At 40.3% G+C, this 23745-nt stretch overlaps 1 protein-coding gene across 1 annotated transcript in view; it reads right to left on the bottom strand.

Annotated features, from left to right (window-relative positions):
• Positions 1-2329: 2329 nt before the first annotated feature.
• The window catches only part of PRLHR (prolactin releasing hormone receptor), a 33690-nt gene continuing 12274 nt past the window's right edge, over positions 2330-23745 (bottom strand). Inside the window, exons 2-3 of the mRNA XM_062580659.1 lie at positions 3642-3732; positions 2330-3486 (exon numbers count right to left, since the gene is read on the bottom strand). Of these exons, the coding sequence (XP_062436643.1) occupies positions 2330-3364 (1035 nt within the window). The 5' untranslated portion in view covers positions 3365-3486; positions 3642-3732. The remainder of the gene's footprint in view (positions 3487-3641; positions 3733-23745) is intronic.

Here is a 23745-nt window from a genome sequence, read left to right as displayed (position 1 = left end):
GAATTTGCTGTGACTGACAGCTGTGGGATGAGTGGTATAAAAATCTTTTACAAATAAACATTATTTCATAGAACAGATATAAATGTATGTTTTAATGGAAAAATGATTCACAATGATAATATTTTAATATTAACAAAGTCAGTAATATTAAAAATTAATTTGACATTCTAAGGCAGTAGACACAGTATATGGCAGACCTCTTTAAGTTATGCACATTAGCAGCATAGAATTTAAAACATCCATTAATTAAAGGAAAAATATTCCAAAGCTGAATGCTGAAGGTTTTTGTTTGTGTTTTGAAATACTTCATATGTAGCGACACAAAAATTTAATTATCAAATGGTAATAGGTAGCTCATGAATAACTCTTGTACATGGCATTTGGATTATTTTCATCTCAGTTCCTCCACAGAAGCATGCACTTCCCACAAATGCCATTGCTGAGAGGTAGGTTGGTTGAACAGTTGCCTCAGAACTTCAACCCTGGTTTTCAGCCCCATATTTTGGCTCCTACGTTTTTCAGTGTTTTTTACTAAAAGACCCTTTCCTAAGTGGGTGAAAAAACAAATGTTAGAGTTCCTAAAATTTAACAAAAGCAAAACATCTTTTGATAAGTCATCAAAGTATTTTCAGAGCTTTTTCACTTACGCTGGTCTACTATCTCATATATTTTCAGCTCAGACAGAAGGAGGAAGAAACTAGAAACCATTATGTTGATTATAACTTTTAACTCCTCAATAACCTCAATATTGAAAGGTGAATGTCCAAAGAAATTGTTTCTTCCCAACAGACTCCTACAAAAGAGAACACTTGCCACTCCCTTCTATTGGACAGGCATTTCTTTACCGGTCACACACTGGTCACACAACACTCGTACGGGTTGACGTCAACAGCCCCTTCCACCTGCTGTCTCTGAACAGACACATCCAGAAGTACTCCAGGAGGCTGAACAGTAACAAAATTTCTAGACGTTCTTGGAGATCAAAACTGAGGGATGTATTGCCACACATGAAAATTGGTTACTTGAAGAAAGAGCAGAAAGTACCTTGACACTAAGGCTACACAAACTCCTCTCCACCGGCTCGGAGCACAGCCGCCTTGCAGTGGAGCCAGCAAACTGGATTTACACGAGACAGTGACAAGAACAAGATTTAATGTTAATGGCCATCTGTAAAATGATGGCATGTCTTGATGTTCCCCTTTTTGGATGACAGGAAACACACTGTTTCCTGTCTGTGCTTCCTTGCCGGCAGCATCCGCAAATCCACCAGGTGAGTTTATAAACAGGCAGTCAATCACTCTGCCTCACAATTACACTTCACGTAAATAACTTCACTCTAGCTTTATCTCCTCTCTCCCAACATCGCAGCTCGTTTTGCTACACGCTATGTCGCAGGGTTGTGAGACACAGCAGGTTTGGGATCACATGACAATGCGGGGCTCTTCAAGTATTAAGTAAATATTCCTGCCTGACACTGCTGGCCACAGAGGGCAAATGAGCAGCACTGCTGCAAATGCTACTGTTCTAACCACTCGGCCAGTGCAAGGAGAAAATGGTTATGAGAAAGGAGATCATACACTGTGGGCACAGCACCCTCCACCAATTGCCTCAGAGCGCTCATCCTTTCACGATCCCTGGCAACCGTGCAGGTTATCTTGTAGAGAGGTGCTTGGAGGGACTGCAACCGACCTGACGCCATTGCCCTGCATGACATTCATGTCATCAGAAATTGAGACCTCAGCACACTGTTATTTCTGCTAGTACAGTTCAGCTAGCAGACCAAGCTTGAATCAGCTCCTGCCAAAGCAGGAAGTGCATTTAAGAGAGCCTTAGGCTATTTTTACAGCATAGTCCTAATAGAAGAGGGCCACTGGAACACTTTTAGTCCTCTATCTTGGATGTTGTCGTAAGGACTGGACTCTGGGTCGATGCAGAGATTTCATTTCTAACCAATTGAAAACATTTTTCTCAAGGAGGCATCTAGGTGTTACATTCATCCTTGCTCCTCCCTGTCCCCATGTCTATGCTGCCAGCAACATCCAAAACAGATGGAAAGGATCCCTGTAGTATATGTAAGGGGATCTTATTGTCCTAAGATCTCCTTGGCCTCTAACTTTTGTCAAAGAGACAAACACATTTCTGGGACATGACTTCTGCCATTTCTTCCCAAGTAGGGGTGGAGCTGCTGGGGAAGCTATGCACAGGACTCTATTTGATACGCCTGAAACCTGAGAACAGATGTCTGGAACAAGCCCTGATCATTATTAAATGTGGAAATGACTTACAGTGTTATCACATGAAGGAAGCACACTCCCACTAGTTCTCATGTTCATAGCATTACACTGGCAATAATGCAGTTTGTAGTGGGTCTGATTTTCTTCTTTTTCCAGGCAAACATTTTCTTCAGCTCCCCCCTGAAGCTGTCATGGAGCCAGGCATATAGGAAGGCATTTGTACAAGCAGACATCATTGCAAACCAGTGACATAGCAGCTGAATGAAGTTGAAGTATTGCTTGTCAATCAGGCTGATATCTATGTCCTTTATCATGTTGAAGATATGCAAAGGCAGCCAACAGACTCCAAAAGCTGCCACCACTAAGACTAGCAAACGAAAAGTCTTTCTCCTCCTTGCTCGGTCCCACTCAGCTTGGCCTTGTGTGATGTTGCCCGGGACCACTCGATTTTTCAGCTTGACTGAGATTCTCAGGTATGACAGAGAGATGACAGCCAAAGGCAGTACATATGTGATAATGAGAGTGCTGTAGGCATAAGCTAAGTGATCTCGTTTCATGTGGAACCAAAACTCCTCGCAGATGGAGAAGTCCAGTTCTGGGAATTCTGCATGGTAAGTGTGGACCAAGGCAGGAGCAGCCAAGGTACAACTCAACAGCCAAATAACAGCAAGGATATAAGCACAAACAGGGATTGTGAGCCTTCTTCGAAAAGGGTACACCATGGCATAATACCGATCCACAGCTATGACAGTCAAGGTAAAGACAGAGACAAATACAGTGACAGGTTGCATCAGGAAAACAAAGTAACACATGAAACGCCCATACACCCATCCTCTGGGCTCAAAGGCATACGCAAGGGTAAGGGGTACACAGGTTGCACACATGAGCATGTCTGAGAAAGCCAAATTGCCTACCAGAAAGTTGGTGACATTGTGCATTTTTTTTGTCTTGCAGATAACATAGATGAGAAGATAATTCCCAATGATGCCAATAAAAACCACCAGGGAGTAGCAGGGGATGATGAGTGGTTTGAAGGACTGAACAAACTGCAGCCCTGAGAATAAATTGCTAGCATTGCTATGAATAGCAGAGAAGAAGCTTTGGGAGGTTAAATTGTCCGAATTCATCATTTCCCTCCTTTTGTAGTCTGTCCTCAGCTGAGTATAGTAGCTATCACTGCACTATTCTTGCACTCGATCAATGTGGGTAACAAATGGATTACTGGATGTCCACATGGATAATAAAGAAGCATCTGTAAAAGCAAAAGGTGAAGTTGTAATCCTCAAGAGGCAGCTTTCAGCAATTCCTAAGAAAAATAAAATCTAACCAACTCCTTTCGTATTTACTGTTAAATCTAGGCTTTGACAGCATGCCATTTAATAAACATTTAATGCAGTGAGTACTTACTTACTGCTGTGGTTCTTTAATCGCATATGATTTTTCCCTTTGGATGACAAGAAGTGCCCTGGATGTCTGTCTTCTGCAAATCCAGGAGTCTCTGTGTGTATGTGGGAGAGAGAGGGAGACAGAGAGAATGTATGAGTGAGAGAGAGGCTGATGCACATTTACAAGCTAAGTGGAGATCAGTGTTTTTAAACAGTCTTTGCTACTAGGTCATGACAGCTTTGTGTATAAGCTTTTATCCCTATTGGTTGTCCTGGGTATTACGTTGCTCTTTGCGTATTTCTTACTGAAAGCAATTAGTTCTCAAATATCCTTTCAAGAATTACCTTCTCCTTGCAGTGCATCTGTAATTGCCCCACTCCACTACAAATTAAATTATGTTCATTAACATGACCCTGCACTGTATCTAATCCAAGATTCACTTTACCACAGTCCTTTTCAGTGTGTGAAAAGGCTAACTGAATTTGCAGTTATATTGTGACTATCAAATAGAATTTTAATAAAATGTTGAAGCAAAATAGATGTTTATGCCACTAGAGGGACTCAGCTACTTATCTGGTGAATTTTTATGGTTAGAAATACACATTGAGCATGTAGCAAAAAGAAGCTTTTACTTAAATTTATTTTCTAATGGTAGTACAATGTTTGCTCACTTGCTACCAGTCTTTTCAGTGGGATTTATATGCCTTTAACTATAAAAACATATAATAATTTAAGTATCAGAAAACAAAGACAAGCACCCAAATAGCTTAGCTGTAAGAGTTCATCTGCAGTAAACTACAGCAAACTATTTCTAATGCTACAGCTGTAAGTATTTGGGGTGTTTCTTCATTCCTACGGTAGGTTTGTAGTCAGTAACATTTTATATATCACATAACAAACACTATCCATTCTGTAAAGCAGTGTAAAGGGATCAGGATAGCTGCTTAGTGAGTACCTAGTGAAGAAAGCTTCACCCTCAAGCTCTTAAGTATTGCCCTAACTCTCCCTTAATCTTCATTTCAACCACTTCTGGAACCAAGACTTTTGCTCATGAAAAATCAGTCCAATTCTACTGCATCCATTTATAGCAGCTAAGATCACTTTAAAGACCCACCACTATCACCACCACCAGCAGCCTAACAACTTATAACTCCTTCAGGGCAGAGAAGACTGGTCTTTTTCTCAAGGCACACAGGGGATTTAGACACTTCAATGGACCATTTATGTCCTAATCTCCCAGACTACTCCAAAGAAATATTAACTCATTATTTTCTATGAGGCAGCAGAGAGACCCACTTCCTTCTTTTGCCTTGGTGGCAAGAGTGACTGACACAAACCAAAGATTTAAGTAGATTTCAGACAGTTCATAATCCTTTCACTAATCTGAAAGCAGAGGCTAATCTTGTGGAGCCCTTGTTCAGACCTGTGCCATTCTCCCACAACCATACATGATGCATGCATATTTCAAACCTAATCAGTGCTGACTCTGTGCCATACGTTTATAGTTAGGATATGCTATAGACTGGAGTGTGGCTGTAGTTCAAACCTGAGGGAAGAGCGAGCATGTATCTGCAGTGCTCAAAAGTACCATCCCTCAGTTCTTGGATGTAATATCCCATATCCCATATGAAAAATGGGATCTTATATCCCACTTCAGTGTCCAGCCTTACCTATTTGAGCCAAATGGAGTGTGGGAGAGTATAGTACCTATTTACCTCTACATACCCAAACCTAGAATATTAGAGGGATCTAAGGCTGGACGTTGTACAGAGATGATAAAACAGGGGTTGTACAGAGATGATAAAACAGGGGATTCCGACTCTTTTCACCTCCCAGTGTGCTCACACTTTTTGGTCATAAGCAGTGTTCTGCATAATTATTTCCTAACACTCATAAAAAAAATTGTTTCACTTAGTCTGGGAGAAAACTAAGCTCTGGTCTAAATCCTACTGAAGGATTTCTCAACTGATTTTAGTAGGATTTGGATTTGGAAACTAGCATGAGCCAAAAGGCACAACAAAATGAACTGAGAACATTTTAAAATGGCCTTCATATTGCCCACATCCTACTGGAATTTTATCACTTATTCTAAGAAAGAAGCCTCACAGCAGTATCAGTGCACACCTAATAACTGAAAATCACATTTTTAACACAGTGATTTTTCTCTATTTCTTTCCCAATAGCGGCAGAATAAAACTCAGTGTAATTTTATGAGGAAAAGTTTTATACTTTGTTGCCTGAGAATAAAAAATAAACAAAATATCATCTAAGTAGCATTTAAGGTCACCTTAATGCTCAGATCACAAAACCCACAGTAACCTTAGAGGTTCTTTCATTTCAAGCTGGACCACACAATCTTTTCTGCATTTTCTCTTATCTCTAAATGTGCCTTCTTCACCTCTGAAACCAATAACTGGTACTCTTCTGTTTAAAGGCTCCCATCCTCGTTCTGTTAGTGATGTTCTGTTTGTTTTGGCTTCAGGCAGAAAGTTTTTTCAGCTCAGCTCTGTTCTAGAGCCAAGACCTGGAAAGATAATATTTACTGAGGTATTGAACAGAAAAAGGTATTTCAGCATTTTACTCCAAAGAAATCCTCTTTTCTCCTTTTAAAACTGCAAATATTAGTCTTGCCTAGAATTTCCTGGATTAGACGACAAAGTCTTTCAGGGACCAAGTATACATCTATTTCACACACAGCATTTTCTCATTAAGAAAAGGTCACAAAAACTGCATTACTGTTGTAATAGAATTGTTTTGACATTCCAAGTATATAAGGATGTCATGCACAGGAATGCTGATTGGTGGCTAATGTGAAACCCAGGTCTTCCTTAAATCAAAGGAAAATGTGATACCTATATGTGGACCAACATGTCACAGTGACATTTCACAGCTGAGCTTTGATGGTCACTTAGGCTAACCTGTCCAGCTCTGTACTCTTGAAGTGGAAATATTCAGTTAGCTGTTTTGCGACTTTCAGAAAGTGGTAAACTACTTAAAACACTAGTACTGTTTTTTACATGTATGTCTGATCATGCCTGTAGTTCTTAACTTAAACAGCACGATCCACGAAGCAGACTGGATCCCAGTGGCTATTCTTGCAAAGTTCAACAGTACTTCTTAAGTTAGTGAACCTTTTCTTCTATTGCTTAGGCTTTACAGACTTCAAAATGTTTCTCCTCTTATCAAAGTTTTGAAGTTTCAGGTGTTAGTTTTCTATGTTCTTGTTCAGTTGATGTATATCTTTTCCTATAAAAGATAATGGTTTTGGATCACAGAATAATTCTTAGGAGGTTTTGTATTCAGCCAAAGAACTCAACAACTTGAATGAAGAGCTTTGAATTTAAGTCAAAATGTGAAATGTGCCTGAAGTTGCATGTTACATAAAGACAAAGGGTTCTACTCTTCACTAGACAACTAACAATTGCTGAGCAAAGCAAGCCTGTTCTTAGATGGCAAAAATCTTGCACTAAAATAAAGATGAATGTGTAAGAATGGAGGAAAAAGCAAGGGGGAATGAAGGCATTGGATCACAATTACCACATCAAGGCAAAAGCCAAGTGTAAAAGTGGAAAAACTTAAATTGTCAGCAGACAGCTAATCCCCATTGCGGAGTTCTGAAAGAACTGGAGATGAAACTGCTGGGTGAGAAGTAAAGGCTTCTCCTATCTTTATGGCATGAAAATACAACCCTGTGATTGGAGAAAAACAAATGGAACATCTGTCATTAAGAATGGGAGAGAGAAGAGAAAGGTGATGGGAAATGCAGGTCCTTTAGTCTGATTGCATATTACAGAAGGCTTAAGACTGGATTCAAGGAAAAGGGAGAGGAGGAGGAGAGGGAGAGAGACAGAGAGAGAGAGGAGAGAGACTACAGCACAACTTCATTTATCGAAAGAAACTTTTGTCAAACTAGCCTTCCATGTTTTTGTATTATTAAACTAATTTTCAAGACCTAGGAAATGTAGTAGCTCTGTCAGTTTGGGCCTCAGTAACACATATGATGTAGCAGCATTTGATAAACTGTTAGTTATGCAGGAATAAATTAGAACTGTCCTAAGAACTGTAAGGTAGGCAAAGAAAGAAACATACAGTATGAAGGAATTGGGCCAGAAGGAAGTAACCATTCATGCTCTTCAAAAATCCTGCTTGGGATTAACCAGTCCTGGTAGCTCTTCTCATTTTTTACTATGCACAAAAAGCAGGACTAGACCAATTGAGTTTGCTAGCACCACTGTTTGGAAACAGAGACAATATGGAGGATGACTGCACTATTACACAGAAAAATTTGGATAACCCCAGGCAGAGGGGAAGAGGAGAAGAAGTTCAATAGCATTACATAGTAAAGACTGTATAATGGTGTATAATGGAACAGGCAGTGCATTTGAAAGTGCAAGGAAAAAAACATACAGTTTTGACTGTGACTGAAAACTTTGTCTGAGATTGATCTAAGGCTGAATTTGCCACTAGTTTTTTACTGTAAGGACAAAGTTAAATATCTGGAAATTTTTCCTGCTTTGAGTTTCTATTTACCAGAGCTGAATTACACTGTAGGGGAGGACAGCAAACTCCAGGGTGGGTAAAGAGGTATTTAAGCTAAGGGACAATACTAATGAAAGCACAAACTCACCATGGGAAAACTTAAGATGGAAAGTAGAACACTTCTAAGCAGGAGGGCAACAAACTGAATTGCTCTGGATTGCTGACTTTTGGAGCAATCAATGCAGTATGGAGGATAAAACACCTCCTTTTAAGCAAAAGCTTGATCCATTTATCATGTGTGTGATGTATGATTACTTACATCATGCTTGGACCTCAGGATGTACCCTTCCACCTTACACAGATACAGTTTTAGACTTTGGACTTCATGCTCTTCTGCTTGAAAGTAATACCACTATTTTCTTTTTCAGCAATATTCTCATTGATAATATTCAAAAGATATCATTAAAAATTTTATATTTGCACACCTCTGCACACATGGGTACCACTGAGAAAGGTGTAAGTAGATCTTCTGATGGGAAGATTTGCAATTAGTTTCTGTTCAGATCAAATGAGCAGAGCCTGAATGTTTGCCAGATGACTTTTCACAGTTGCTGTTCTTTGTACCTGCTCAGAGGAGCTGATTTACAAAGTAGGGAGAAAGACAAGGTTGAAAAAACAGTCTGGGTGGGGCAAAATGTATGTGGGGGGAAGTGGGGCAAAACTTTGAGAAATATCAGATCTAGACTATTTCTTTTCCTTCATTTGTAACTATTATCTGAGGCAATAGTGCTGATGTGTTATGGAAAAGTATGCTTATATTTTATTTATGACTAAGTGAGGGCTAATCTGGGAAAAGGCATGTGAACATCTTTGATCTTAAAGCTGAAAGGTCTCCCTTACAAGGAAGGATTATACTGAAACCATATGGAGAAAAATCAGATCCAAAAATTCCTACACCCCCAGAAAATCTGACAGTTCTCCTGTGCTCATGAGCCCTGGAGGGATGTAGATTGCAATAACAATACATGCCCCAAGCTAGAACAGACTGTGGGAATAGTTCCCAGAAACACCTGCAGATTGAATTCTGAGTACTGGAGAAACTCAGCATTGGAAGTGTTCGTGCAGATGTAAACAGCCAGGAGTCAGGATCGCACACACCCCTAGGGGCACATATGCTGTTCAGCCCTGACAGAGAAAAGAGTTGCCTGGAAAAGCTGAGCCTGTTCAGCCCTGACAGAGAAAAGAGTTGCCTGGAAAAGCTGAGCCTTTGCAGCAGCAGGGTAAAATACTGCCTCATCAGTGACACTATTTGGCACCACAGAGAAATAGAGTTCGTCTCCTCTCCTCTGCTGCTGGCGTCCGAAAACCCTCCAGGCAAGCAGCGCTCCGTGTAGGCCAGCATCACCTGAGGGACTGAAAAGTGTACCTCCCTCCGGGCTCTGCCCGGCTGCGGAGAGGTGCTGGCCGGGCGCCTTGCTCGGGACCCGCACGCCCAGCCGGCGGGGGAAGCCCGGAGCTCGGGACCGCCGCCGAGCCGGGCGCCACGCCTTCAGCACCACGGACAGCGCCGCCCCGCTCCGCGCAGCACCGCACCGCCCCGCGCCGGACAGCACCCCACCGCCCCACACCGCACAGCACCCCGCTGCCCCACACCGCACAGCACCCCGCTGCACTGTACAGCACTGCACTGAACAGCACCCCACTGACCCACACCGCACAGAACCCCACTGACCCACACCGCACAGCAACCCACTGCCCCACACCGCACAGTACCCCGCTGCACTGTACAGCACTGCACTGAACAGCACCCCACTGACCCACACCGCACAGAACCCCACTGACTCACACCGCACAGCAACCCACTGCCCCACACCGCACAGTACCCCGCTGCACTGTACAGCACTGCACTGAACAGCACCCCACTGACCCACACTGCACAGCACCCCACTGCACTGTACAGCACTGCACCAAGCAGCACCCCACTGCCCCATACCATACAGCACCCCACTGCACTGTACAGCACCACACCGAGCAGCACCCCACTGCCCCACACTGTACAGCACCCCATTGCACTCTATAGCACCACACTGAACAGCACCTCACCACACCCTTAACATTACTGCCCCCCCACAGCACTGCACTGTACAGCAGCCCACTGCACTCTACAGCACTGCACCATGCCACATATCACTGCACCGTATGGCATTCCGCCATCTCATATAGCATCTCACTATGTAGCTTCCCACCACCTCATAAAGCATTACACCGTATAGCTTCCCACCACCCCGCATACCATTGTTCCACCTGATATAGCACCCCACTCCTAAGCCCATATAGCACTGTCCTATATAGCACCCTACCATCCTACACCACACTACCCAGGGACCCCACACTGCACCACATTGCACAGTACCACCTCAGATAGCACTGCACCACCCCAGAGTCCTGAACCACAAAGCCCCAGGGTCCTGCACAACACAACCCCATAGAGGTACCACACCGCTTTGGGGCCCTGCACTGCATGGCCCCTCACAGCATCACCATGCTCCATGAGCCAAAGGAGCCCAGAGCTCAGGGACCACCAGCCCCCTGGACAACACCCACACCCCTCACTGTGCTGCCTAGTTGAAAGGGTATGGCTTCATGCTAGAAGAACTTCCACCTCTTAGGTATAACAAGGCAGACCAGGCTAGAGTGTGCCTGAGAGGCAATGGAAGGGCTCTCACAACCCCGCTTATACGTAGGAGTTCTCATGTCACATGCAAAATTTACTTTGCCAACAAAAAATGCTTAGTGTGCAATCCATGAAAATCAAGCAAATCAGTGTTTATACTGAACCCTACACCCAAAGAGGATTGCTCCCTAAGAGCAAGAAAAAGGAAAAACATTTGATCCTTCCAGAGTTATCACAATGTGTGCAGCTACCCTGATGATGAGCAAAGGGCAGAATCTGAAAAGAACAGCTGCTACCCAATTTTCTGTAGTGTCTATATTGCCATAAATAAACTTGCTGTTTTCACAGGGTAATGAGTTCAATTAATATTTGTCAAATACAAAGAGAAAAGCCCCAGAACACCAACACCTTTCCAGCCCTTCTTAGTTGTTTATGTAAAGTAATAACAAATAGCTTCCACTTAATTAACTGTCCCACTAGCAACAGTCTGTCCTGGAGATTTGAAAGCTCTTAAAACTAAAGGTTTGTCTGCAAGATTGTCATCTAGTTTGACTATACTTTGCAAAATAACACTGTATAGAGATAACACTATTTGGAAATGTGTTGGTCTGCTGTGTCATGCAAACTCAAATTCCTTTAGGATACTTGTCGATAGTTCTGTTATCTTTTCCTCATCTTTCTAATACAAGAAGTCTGAAATAAGAGACCATCAGACTTCCTTTACTGTATCATCTTCTTCCAGCCCACCTCTTCCAGTCTTTTCTTTGAATACTCTTCCACTATTTAATGAAGCTTACCAAGGAGAAATTAAGCTCCATCTGTAAAATTCCTCAGCCTATGCTAAGCTTGTGGGTACTATCAATTCCACTGGCTGATTGCCATTAGATTAACAGTTCAGTCTCCAAGTACCTTTTCTCTAATGTTCCACCATAAGAACTGTTTCGTTCATTTTCTATGACATTCGTGATTGTGTGATTGTTTTTATGGGCTTTTCCTGATACAAGAAAAACAACAAAAGTCACTGTTTAGATGTAATTTTATGAATGCTCTCGGTTTCAGCTGAATCCAAACTCCCATCAGTTAGAAGATATGAATGTGCTATGTTAGCAATAATTAATTTAGAATTTATCCCTTCCTTTACAGATATTTTTGTTCTACAGAACAACTCAGCTTTACTTTGCATCTATTTCTAAATATCTGTTATCCATAGTCACTAGTTTCGGGTCTGGATGCAACCACCATTTGATGGTGAATTATAGCAAATGGGGTTCCCTTGACTGCCCCTTTGTTTTGAGTGTTCTGCTTTAAAATATGCTACCTGAGGCAGAGAAATTGGCCAAACTTTTTTTTTGTCAGAGTAGATTCTTTTCTGCTTTCTAGGAATAAAGTCTACTACCAGTCTAGGAGGCCAAATCTACCCCAAACCAGTCCCTATTGCTTTATTAATTAAGTGAACTCCACTATCTGAGTATTGATTTCATGTTCAATAACCAAAGCATGTGGGAGCCTTAACCTGGAATTTTAATTTGTGCTGTCTTTGGCAAAACTTTGGTGTAGAACACCACAATTTGAGAACAACTGATGGCTGAAGTGCAGTCCTTTCTGATATAATATATTATATTATATTAGCAGACGTTGACTGAAATCTGTTAGGTTCAGTCTGCCCCAGATGTTTACATTTCTTACCTCGATTTGCATATATTTTACTTCATCATTTCAATAAAAAATTCTCTCCTATCAAGGAAGAGAAGTATTATGTTTTCAAATTTTTCATTCCCAGTAATAGTGGCTCATGAGGGCCATATCCTTATTAGAGTAAAATGACAAAGCTCCATAAAAGTCAGCTGATATATGCTACTTTGGACTTGTGTTTCATCTTATCTGATTACTCTAGTGGTACTCTGGGTGTTCAGAGAGACTTGCAGTCAGCATACCTTCCTGAGCAGGTAAGACCTGGCCAAATCAAAGACAGCTTCATGCATGCAAACTAAACAAGCCATGAATATCACAGAATTTTGAACACAACCGTGAACATGTCTTTCTGACTCCAGCTGAAGATCAGTGTCATCTCATTAGAGAGAATGAAGCTGAGGATAATTTTTATATTAGAGCAGAACAAGGATAATTTTTACACTGGAGCAACACAGATGGTGGTGGTGGAATGGTGGAATGGACAAGGTCTGCTGATCTCTCTCTATGCAAATCAACTTTCCATTTTACTGAGGCAAGAATTTTTAATTAATGATTTTCCCCACCTTTCCCATTGCTTTCCCACCATTGCAAAAGCCTAGATTCAAGCAGACAAAAATCAAAATACATAGCCCTAGGCAACAATCCCTTCCACAGCTTTTTTATGAAGATGTCCACACAATTATATTTTCAAAAAAGCCAAGACTCTGTCCTATATCACTAACATAGTTCCCGTTTATGGTTTTCATAGGCAAAAAAAACCCTTTAAGCCTAGAAAGACTTTTACTTAGAAAAAAAAAGAAAAACAAAACAAAAAACCCCACCGACATTCTGTTTAATAAAATCTGAAAAGGAAAAATGCACTGGATTCTGACCTCACAATTAGTCTCTGAAATAGTCTTTTCACAGTCATGAACCCAAACCCTCTTCTCTTCAATAGCTGGGAGAGAACTGAAGTGCTCTGTAAATGGAACAGAAAACATTGTTGATTTGGAATGATTGAATGAGATGTGTACTCCGGAGTTCAGAGGAAATGGAATAGCTATATTTATTTAAGCTATTTTTTTAAATGCAAGATCCTACTGAACGTTTTAATCAAAAAATATCTATGAGATCCTCCAGCTATTCAGAAAAATGAATTATTAAATGGTATTTTAACAAATAGTATTAAAAATGATGGTAGCAGCTTGATACCATGTTAAACGAAGTGAAGTAGTTCAGTCAGTCAGTTCTTTTATGCTCCCCCAGTCTTGTTCTGGTTTATACCAAATAGCATTAGCCTGCAAGATATACGGCTCTGAAAGAAGGCAGCAGACATAAAACTGGACTGTGCTGACTGAAGGCAAGTAGAGGCCATAAACAGTGTGACGTGGGTCCTCATGACTCTAGCCTCCCTTTCAGCCATTCCGGTCCACTCAACAGCACTCCTGAGCAGAATGGAGATCTTCTCTCCTCAGGCAACACTGTGTGAACAGTGACAGCAGGAGGTTTTTCCCTCATGTATTTAAGCAGCTAGGGTGAGCTACCTGGAGCCTACAGGTCTCTGGCTGGAGACCATCCCTGTCAATGAAAGCATATTGCTATGCAACTGCATCACTGTAGTTGCCACTCGTGATCAGACCACTTGTTTCTAAACTGCATAGCTGTCATTTTCCAGGACGCATAGTGATAAGTTAAAAAGTTTGAAATTATTCTCAGACCATTTTCCCTAAAATCTGTCTGAGTCATGTGTTACCTCACAAGGTAGCAGTGAAGTCAACAGCTCCAGAAACATTTCCGATTGAAGAGGAATAATCCCTCACAAACTGTTCTCCTGTCAGTCTGACTCAGTGTTGGCCCTTAATCATTATCTGTGGGCCTCAGTGAGAGCCCAGTGAATCAACAGTGGTGTATTCAATCGTCCTGCACCCCAGCTTCAGTACCATGCACTGAAGTCACCTCTGCCAGCGCATTTCTTCCATTATGTGAGTGGCCCTGGTTTCTCTAAGGTTCAGCTAGCTATCTGACATTAAAAAGATGTTCACACTGAATATTAAAGAGGAGTGATGTCTGGGAAAAGCAGTCAAGCAATAGGTTGTGAAACAATTCAAATATCTTCATTTGTATACTTGGGGAAATGGACCTACTGCAAATCTGGAACCTAAATCCCTGGGGTCTATTCCTTCATTGATGACTTTCTACAACTAAAATTTAAGCTATCACATCTTATGCCTAAAGACTCACCTTTGCTATCTGTGGAGCAATACAGGATAACAGAGATATCCTCCCACACTGGTTTTAATTACTCAAGATTATAATACCCCTTGATATGACCTCTAAACCAAACTTACATAGCCCTGGGTTCACACTCAATTCATGATGGGAAGTTTAACAAATTGCAGTGGAATCTCAATAGCTGAGAGCCAGACAAAGCCATCTTTTAATCAACAAATTAGCTGGAGGGAAGAGCAAGAACTGCTTTCAGTCTGGAAAGAAGGGGAAATCATTAAAGGAAAGCATCCCTTCTTTGCCCAAGTAATTAGAAGAACCATCTGTATATTCATTCCACTAAACCATCTGTATATTCATTCCACTACACTTAAGGGTGCAGATTAGCATTTCAGAGAGATTTTAGTTCAACTAGCAATACTTTGATGTGTTAACATGAATGATGCTAAAATTTCTGAGGCAGTCAATGTTATACAAGTTAAAAAGGGTACACATGTCACTATCCAGTCACTGTGTTTAAATGACTAGTCAGTGGAGCCAAATTTACATTCAGAGAAATTTCTTTTATCTCCAAAAGCATATTCAAAACATCTTCGCTTAATATAAATATTATATTTACACAATGCCCAGCTAGGACCTTATGGATTTATACTGCCAGACTATGCAGCATGCTCTGCCATAATGATGTCAAAATCGTACAAAGGGCTTGCGAAGAAAGTCCAGATACAAACAAGTTAAGAAAGCCTTCCAGATATGAATGTTTTACCCAGCAGCAAAAGTAGTTCCTCAAACATTTATTCTGGGAGTTACAAGGGTGTAGCAAAGTTTCAGGCACAAAATCATAAATAACTAAAGCCAACTGAGAAGGGAAAATGAAAACAAAATAGTTTTACTGACTTGGTTTTACATAAATAAAATATGTCAGTGTTCAGTATGAGACTATCTCTGATCAACCTAGAAACAAATCTTTACCACTGTTGGTTCTCTGAGCATTACAGAAATCTGCATTTGACCTGAGGCAAAATGGAAATTATAAGATAATATAATGGATCCTATAATAGACTCTGCAGACCTTTTAAATAAAAGATCACAGGATGTCTAAATTCTTCAACATAAAGCTCTCTCCATGACTGAAATTAACTCATATGGATAAGTAAAGCTGAATTCAGTTCCCCCAAGACCTTTTGTGGATTCAGTTCTTTCAATGTACTTGTCCAATTCACTAGACAAAGTTCTGCCCATTTATTTACTAATAAATGGTAAACTCCAGCTCTAGCCAGGCTAGAGTTACCCTCTCTGAACCCAAGTCTTTCCTCACCATCCGTCATTATTACTAGTTGATTACCTTTCATATGAACACGTATGTCTCAGGAATGAGCACTTTGAGCAATGGTCCTATTACTAACCACTATAATATCCTTCCTCCATAAATGAAAATAGAACCTGAGGGATGCTTGTCCAAATGCCAGTAGTTCAAAATTTTAGAGCTGAAGAATGACAAGGGAGGAAAAAAAGCAATTTATTTTGCTGCATTAATTTTGCAGAACTAGTGTCATGGTGTCATCTTAACACCATGTCCAAGAGTTCTGTCCTTGAAGTGTGCAGTGAATGGATATTATCAACACAATGTTAAAATAATGTGGCTAATACACTCTATTGATTAACTCAAATTAAATGGCATCAATGCAGCATACTGATCTGATTGAATTTGAATACACACACTTTCAAGATCAAATGATAATCCGTAATACTCTCTCAACATTTATGTTTCCTAATGAGAGAATTTCCTGCTAAAGTAGATTCTCAATTCGCATGGTACAACAGTCTGTGGCAGAGATGAGTATTCACAGGGACTATATTTAGCTTATTGAGATTCGTTTCCTTGGGTTTCCTGTGTGGTTGATGGAACGAGAGACTGAGAGAGGGTAATTAAAGCAGCTAAATCTGTCTCCCGAATCACTGTCCATAGAAATCTCTGTTTTGTTTTCCTTGTCTCTTTCTCCTCCTCACTTCTACTCTTTGCTGATGAGCCAACGGGTGTTAGCCTTATGGATATCACCTGAGTCCTTGTTCCTCCAGTTCAAACTGCAGTACCATAAGCACACCCTTCTCTATTAAAAAAATATAAGGACCTAGTTTTCAAAACTCTATGTCCACTCTGTGCCTATGGGCCTTTCTGTTATCCAACAGGTTAAAAAGTAGGATTGAGAGGTTCAGAAGTTGTTATCTCAGAGACTGGTTTCCCAAAGCACTTATCAAGACATTGTTCCCCTGAGCCTCACTGTGAAATGTTGTCCTTCGTATTTTTCAACATTAGGAAACACATTTAGTACCCAGATAAGTACATTAGGGCCAAGAATTTCTAATGAGTGGCTACAGCAATTTTGAAGTGTCTTAACCTGGCAATCCAAACTGTTCAAGTTTGCAGTGGTTAGATCTCGGCATTTTCTGAGAAAGCTCTTTAATTTGCATCATGGTTGGGTACCCAAATTTACCAGGGCCTTATAAAAATGGCTGCCATTGAGTGTCTTTTGTCTCACAGTTTTGAAAGCCCTAATCCCCATTTGTGAAAACATGAGATTTTTCTGCTACTTCTGGTGCACCATCAGGTAAGTCAGGATTATATTCTTGTTACATCTTGCCCTGATTACTCAGACACTCTTTAACTTTACCTATATACTTTACAACTTCAACATCAAAGGGGTCTAGAAGGATGGATCTGAATGAGAAGAGTAAAATAATTTGGTATAGCTACAGTGCTTGCCTGCACAAAATATCCTGTTACCAAGGGAGCCATTTCCCTTTTGTCCCATTTCTCTCTGAAGTTAATGCTGCTTGACTACAATGAATCACAGTAGATGGTGTTTCTCATTATCAGGGCAGGAAAAGTAGCCTACAATTCATAATGAAGCAAATTTTAACCCACTTGAAATTCTCATCCTACTTAGAGGTACTCTATTAGAGCTATGCCATGTATATCAGGAATTGCCTACATCCAGTCTAGCTGATTGGTTGCTATAAAAAGACTTATTTCACATGAGTGAAATTAAATATTGCTTGAAGGCTACAAAATGCTACAGAAACAGTGAGGAAGGAAAAAGATAGCAAACATCACAGAGGTTGTGACTGGATGGAAAATGTGCTTTGTGTTGATGGGAATTAGCGGAAACAATTACAAGCATTTGCTCATTTATCAAAGGTGAATCAGAGTCAAAGCTCTGAGAGCATGAAGCTGCCAAGACTTGAGTATCTTCTGATCTTTATGACAGGAAAAGACACATTTAAGCCGTTGGAGTAATTTGTATGCATCAATTTATCCAGGATCAGACATCATGTTCATAAACCAATGAAGCAGACCTAGAAGGCTCAGCTAGAAGTGCATATTTAGTGCAAATGTGAGAGCAAAAGAAGCCACATAGCTTTCCCTCCAGTTTGCTGTACCAACCTGACAGTGACTTCAAAGTGATGTAACATAGCTATAGCCTTGCTGCCGTATTGCCAGCTTCCCCCTGGACAATGTGGCTGGAAATGGCTCAAGTCAGCTACCGTAAATGGGTGTAGCTCTGTGGTTCCTGGGGTTTAAATGCATGTTAAGACACACGTGTATTAGACTCTCCGACTGGAGAGCCTAAAGTTAGTAAGCAGGAAGCATAGGATGTTAACTCCAGCAGGAGAAGGAAAAGAGATCAGTTTGAAGAGACGCACAGAACAAGAAAGGAAGACACGCTATTGCTGTAGATGATAAATTTAGTCTCATCCTTCTCTAAGACTCATATGGAGATACTCAGACTACATGCAGCATATTACTGAAACTGAGTGGGGAAAAGGGTTTGTCTGCGTAGTCCCCCACACATGAGGAGGCATTTAGAGTCCTCCCCTTAAGTCACCAGACATTTTGCCACTGACCACCATGTATACAGCATAGAGTTCTCACTATCCCAGATATCCAACAAGTTATTCCATGAAAAGTAGAACTATAAAAGCTTGGATTCATTTAGTTATATACCTTACATTTCCTATATGACACATACATGACACAAGCGCTGTCACATGCTTATGCCCACCATGATGTGTTCACTGCAGTATTTTCAACTACTCACTATAGCCTCAAGTTGATGAGGACTGATTGGCACCAGGAACAGTTAATAGTAAAGTTAATGTTAATGCTAGAGATAAAAAGAAGCAGAAGAACTAACTCTATTGTGGGCCTCATTTTTTAAGCAGATGCTTCTCAGGCTTTTTAATCTAAAAAAACAATATAATCTTTCACGAACCCCCTCACACACACACTCACACACGTGTACTGTGCTATCGCAGCCATTAAATTTTGCAACTAAATAAGTTTGGTGTTGAAAGCTTGGTCTTTCTGCCTAACATTATAACGTCTAATTATTTTAAAGAGAAGTTATATCCATATATTTTAAAACAGAAAAAAAGGTATTCTTCACACATCACTGTGCCTAGCTGCCATCCAAAATCATCCCTGTACCTTATTTCCACTTGGTTGGCCAAAGATGCATCTAATCCACCAGCCTATCTCTGATAATGCCTCTTGTGAGAAGGAAAAGGGGAAGGGAAACAGAATATAGTGGTTCATTCCCTGTGATAGTCTTCCAGTAATTAAAATTTTAGGTTCTTTTAAGCCAGAAGTTAAATCCAGATAGGAATGTTCCATGGATTTTTCTTACACAAACTTGTCTAATTGCTTTCTGAACTCCATTCAATACACTTCCAAAACACCTTCTGCCAAAAAGCTGCACAATTTAAATATTCAGCTCTGCCTTTTAATCCTATAGCCTAATGAATTCCTTTCTGCTTCCCCAAATTCCACTGCATAGTTTGTTTGCTGCACTAAATACATAGCAGTATGATATCTGACTGCCTGACTTTATTTATCCTATTGAACAAGCAATATAAAAAAAATCTTTAGTGCTGCTGAAGGCACAGACTAAAAGGCAACACAGGAGACCACAGCTTACAGTCACCATCTTTAGAAAGAAAATACTGTTTGAATGTTGTCACGACATGTGATCAATATAGCAGAAATTATGTGAAACAGAGAGATCTTATTGTTAAATTTTGATGTTGTTTTTATAAGCCTGTAACACTTAAGAAACAACCAGAAAATCAGTAATCCAAGAGACCCTCAGAAGCTTTGACCATTTGTTCACTTGTTTTAACTTACAAATATTTCTATATTTTCCTTTGAAAACTCTTGCTTTAAATTGCCTCAGGAGATTCTCAGATGTTTTTTTGTTGAGGTTCTTTCAGGTAAACTTCTTGTAAACACTTTGAATCTCATGTGGCTATACTGAGTTTTCCACATCACAGACTGAAAACTCTAACCAGCGAATCAGAGCTTCCCCAACAATTAAGCAACATTATGAGATACTCAAGATGAGAGTAAGCACAGTAATTTTGGGTTCTAATTTCACCGCCTCAATAAAATTCAGAAGACAGCCATTAAACCATGATGACCTGGAAAAAGTTACTTACCAATGCAAGCACTGTCAAAGGTTACCACAAGCCTCATTCAAAATCAACAACACTATTTACTTCTTCATACAATGATTACTTCTCATTTGCCATGCAGTAACTTAATTAATTCATAATTTGAGAGTGAAGAATAACTTACATCTATTGCTTACGTTAATAAGATCAGCAGTTTAATCTCAGATGAAAAGAAACTGAATATTTTTGAAGACTCCCTGTGCATTTCATCTGGAATCAATACTGAGCTGGTTTTGCATACTTAGCACTAATAGTTATAAATACTACTAAAAGAAAAAACAACGCTATATTTTTTTTAAAAAATCATTCCTTCTTCAAGTAGGAAATCACATCATTGACCTTTCTGTTCGAGCGCTATCTACATGAGATTCACACATTTCCCAGCAGTCACTGATTTCAAGTTAGGCAGTTTATTGGAATTTAAGCTCATTTATAATTTAAAACTATTCATAACAGCTCTTGTATTATCTTATTTACTAGATGACTGAAGAGTTAATATTACAGCAATGATTTTCCCGACTTAAACTGTTTCCAAAAGGGTAATGACACTGTAAAAGGCTGATTATAATTGTTAAACAATACATATTAGCACTGAAATTCACAAACCAAGAGGGTGGGGAGATATTTCCCAAAATTTACATTTCGAAGATTTTGTTCATGATAGTACTAAAGCCTATTAAATCATCAGACTGAGGCCAAATAAAAATAGCAGCCTTAGGAGTCAGGAATTTATGAGTTCTCCTCCTAATTCTACCTTTGCTTCAGCCTCAAGAGTTTAAGTGGTATTTTAAATGTCCAGAGTGCCATCCCCCAACAATCATTAATCACAGGATATTCTATTTTGAAGTATTACAAGGACAAGAATTTATCTGTATTTTATTATGAAGCTATAAGGGAGTGTAGATTTTGTTCGTAAAGTTGGAATTACAGATCTTCACATAAACCTACCAAAATGCTAGATGTCCTTCAAAAAACATGCACCTTGACAGAGATGACATTTCCCATCCTCCTAGCCGTATCCAAGGTAAGGAATTAAACTGGTTAAGCTCTTGAGTTTTGGATCTTTTAAAAAGCAATTCCTTCTCAGTTTTGGTTCCCTTGGCAGTTTACTGAAAGAACAGTCATGGAGCACTAGTAACTGCGTGACAAGGATACGGCTCCTTTCCTTCAGTGTCTCCCAGCTCTAGACAGGTAGTGATCTCCACAGAACCTGAAGAAGCTTTTCCTCTTTTGCCTTTACAGGCATGCCCAGGTCCAAATTTCCACATTCCATACTGAGCTAACTAGCCAAGAAATTGCAATGTCAAGGCTGCTATTATAGTTCAAGTTTTTTTTTTTTTTTTTTTTTTTTTTTTTTGCCTTGCTTTGAAATGCAGAACTCCTTTAAATAGCAGTGCCAGCTGATGTAGTTCCCACTTCCTGCCTCCTACTGCCGACTTGCTTCTGTCCCTCTGGCCTGCCACTGATAGTGTTTGGGCAGCTGCCTTGTGAGCTGAGTTGGGGAACTGAGTTGGCTTTAAAATAAAATGGCAAAAAGCAAAATGATAAACAATCAGAGATGGTTCACAGGCTGTTCCCAAAAGACTGTATCTCTGACTCACTAGCTCTGATGTAGTTCCACAAGCTGTATGTGACATAGTGTTCTTTATATCTTTCTGAAAATGGCATAAAACATGCAGAAATGGTGCCCATAATACTGATGAAGATCCCTGTCAAACTCAAATCCAGAAGATTGCACTGACAGTTGACTGATTCCTGGGAAAAGCTTATTTGACCAGGTCATTTACCCCTGTGGCCCTCGCATGTTACTAGAGAAAGCCATTCACATATTTTTAACTTTTTCCCCTATAGATATTCTAGTGCTGCCCAACAGATCAAGCTACATCAAGCTACTTTTACTAATCCTCCCCATATTTTCAGCAAGTGTCAGGCAGATCTGTGTGAATCATCTTCAGAAATTATCATTTCCTACAAAGCTCAAACTGATACAAAATTTCACGAGTTAACTTGCCATCTTATAACAACTGATACCACTGATTGAATCCATCTTGTCCATGGCTAAGTAAATACCCATGAGTAACTACCCAGCCAGAAATTATTTTCTCCCACTGGTATTGTGCTGTGCTCAAAACCAACAGGACTCTGCACCCACATATTCATGTGACAAATGCCATCGCAAAGTTTGATGGGACAGATCAACAGCTTGCAGAGACTCAGCATAGAGCAGACATCAAGGGCCATGTAGTATCATCTCATAGAAAAAGCATTATCTGGTAATTTAAGAATCAGATTAAATTATGCCCTGGACAATCAACAGGAATTCTTTGAAGGGCTTGAATATGAGGATTTAATGATTGTACTGGAAGATTTTCTTTGACACTTTTGCAGATGACGGGATAGGCTAGCTCTGAAGGAGTAGCGGCAGAGAGGCAGTCAGGGAATGAAATAACTGTCACATATCACTTAGGGACAGGGAAACAGATATCCCAGGGCACATGCTGGACAGCCTTGTTACAGCCCTGGCTTAGGAGCATAGGGACACAAATAGTCATAGATCCCAAATTACTATATATTGAATGTGGAAATGTCTTGTACACCAGCTTAACCCTGTGGTAAAAGTAGTGGTTGGAGGAAGCTGGCCCTTCAGTGTAGAGAGAGTCATCTCATGTTCATCTTTAAGTAAGGCTGTATGCATGCATAATTACTATGCAGCAGTTATACAAGATAAGAGCTGCTGGAGAGCAGACATCATCCTTGGATACAAAAGCAGACAAACAGCATCCAGAGAGAAAGAAACATTTGATAGAAAATGGTCCATCCCCACTGGCAGAAGAGTCCAAGCCTAGGTTAGGGTCTGCTGTCATGGGCCTTGCTGATAGTTATTTAAAACCTTTCTGAAGTTTTTAAGATTTAAGGATTGATTGCTTTCTAAAAGACATTCTTTTGCTCAGAAAGGTTTTACACGCTCGGTGAAATGACTGACATTGCTTATGCTGTACAGAACATCCTATTAGACTGACAGAGTACTCTCCTCTTTCCTGAGGAGAATATATACTCCTCTATGAATCTGCATTTCAGTTCAGTCCACAGTGGATTTAACTATCTGAATCTCACCTAGCTGCAGCTTTCAGTATTCCCTGGAAGCACTTAAAATACTTAGAAGTTACTATTGTTCAAAGCTGAAATAGCATCAACAAGAAGGACTACAATCTCTTCACCACTGAGTCCATCTTATAGTCTGGTTACTTTTCTGATGGTGTTTGAATAGCTCTGCAACAGCATTTGATTAGATGGTCTCAGGGAACAACAGGGAAAGGTGGAGCACCCTTTTCTTTTCCTGATTGCTTCCTCCCTACAGTGTCTTCAGTGTTATGAAAGAAAGGACATCACTAACATCAGGAAAGGCTTTCTGGAAGTAAGTAACTGCTATAGCCCAGAACTTGGACGTGTTCTGGGTGTCTTTGCTTGCAGCAGTTTTGAGGATAAAAAGCAAGTTGCCCTCACAGCTACACCTGTCGAAACTGAGCCTGGGAACCCCCACTTTTAAACTGACAGCTCTCATTT

Source organism: Rhea pennata, chromosome 7, assembly GCF_028389875.1.
Source record: "Rhea pennata isolate bPtePen1 chromosome 7, bPtePen1.pri, whole genome shotgun sequence".
Lineage (NCBI taxonomy): Eukaryota > Metazoa > Chordata > Aves > Rheiformes > Rheidae > Rhea > Rhea pennata.
This window is presented reverse-complemented; position numbering and strand designations above follow the sequence as displayed.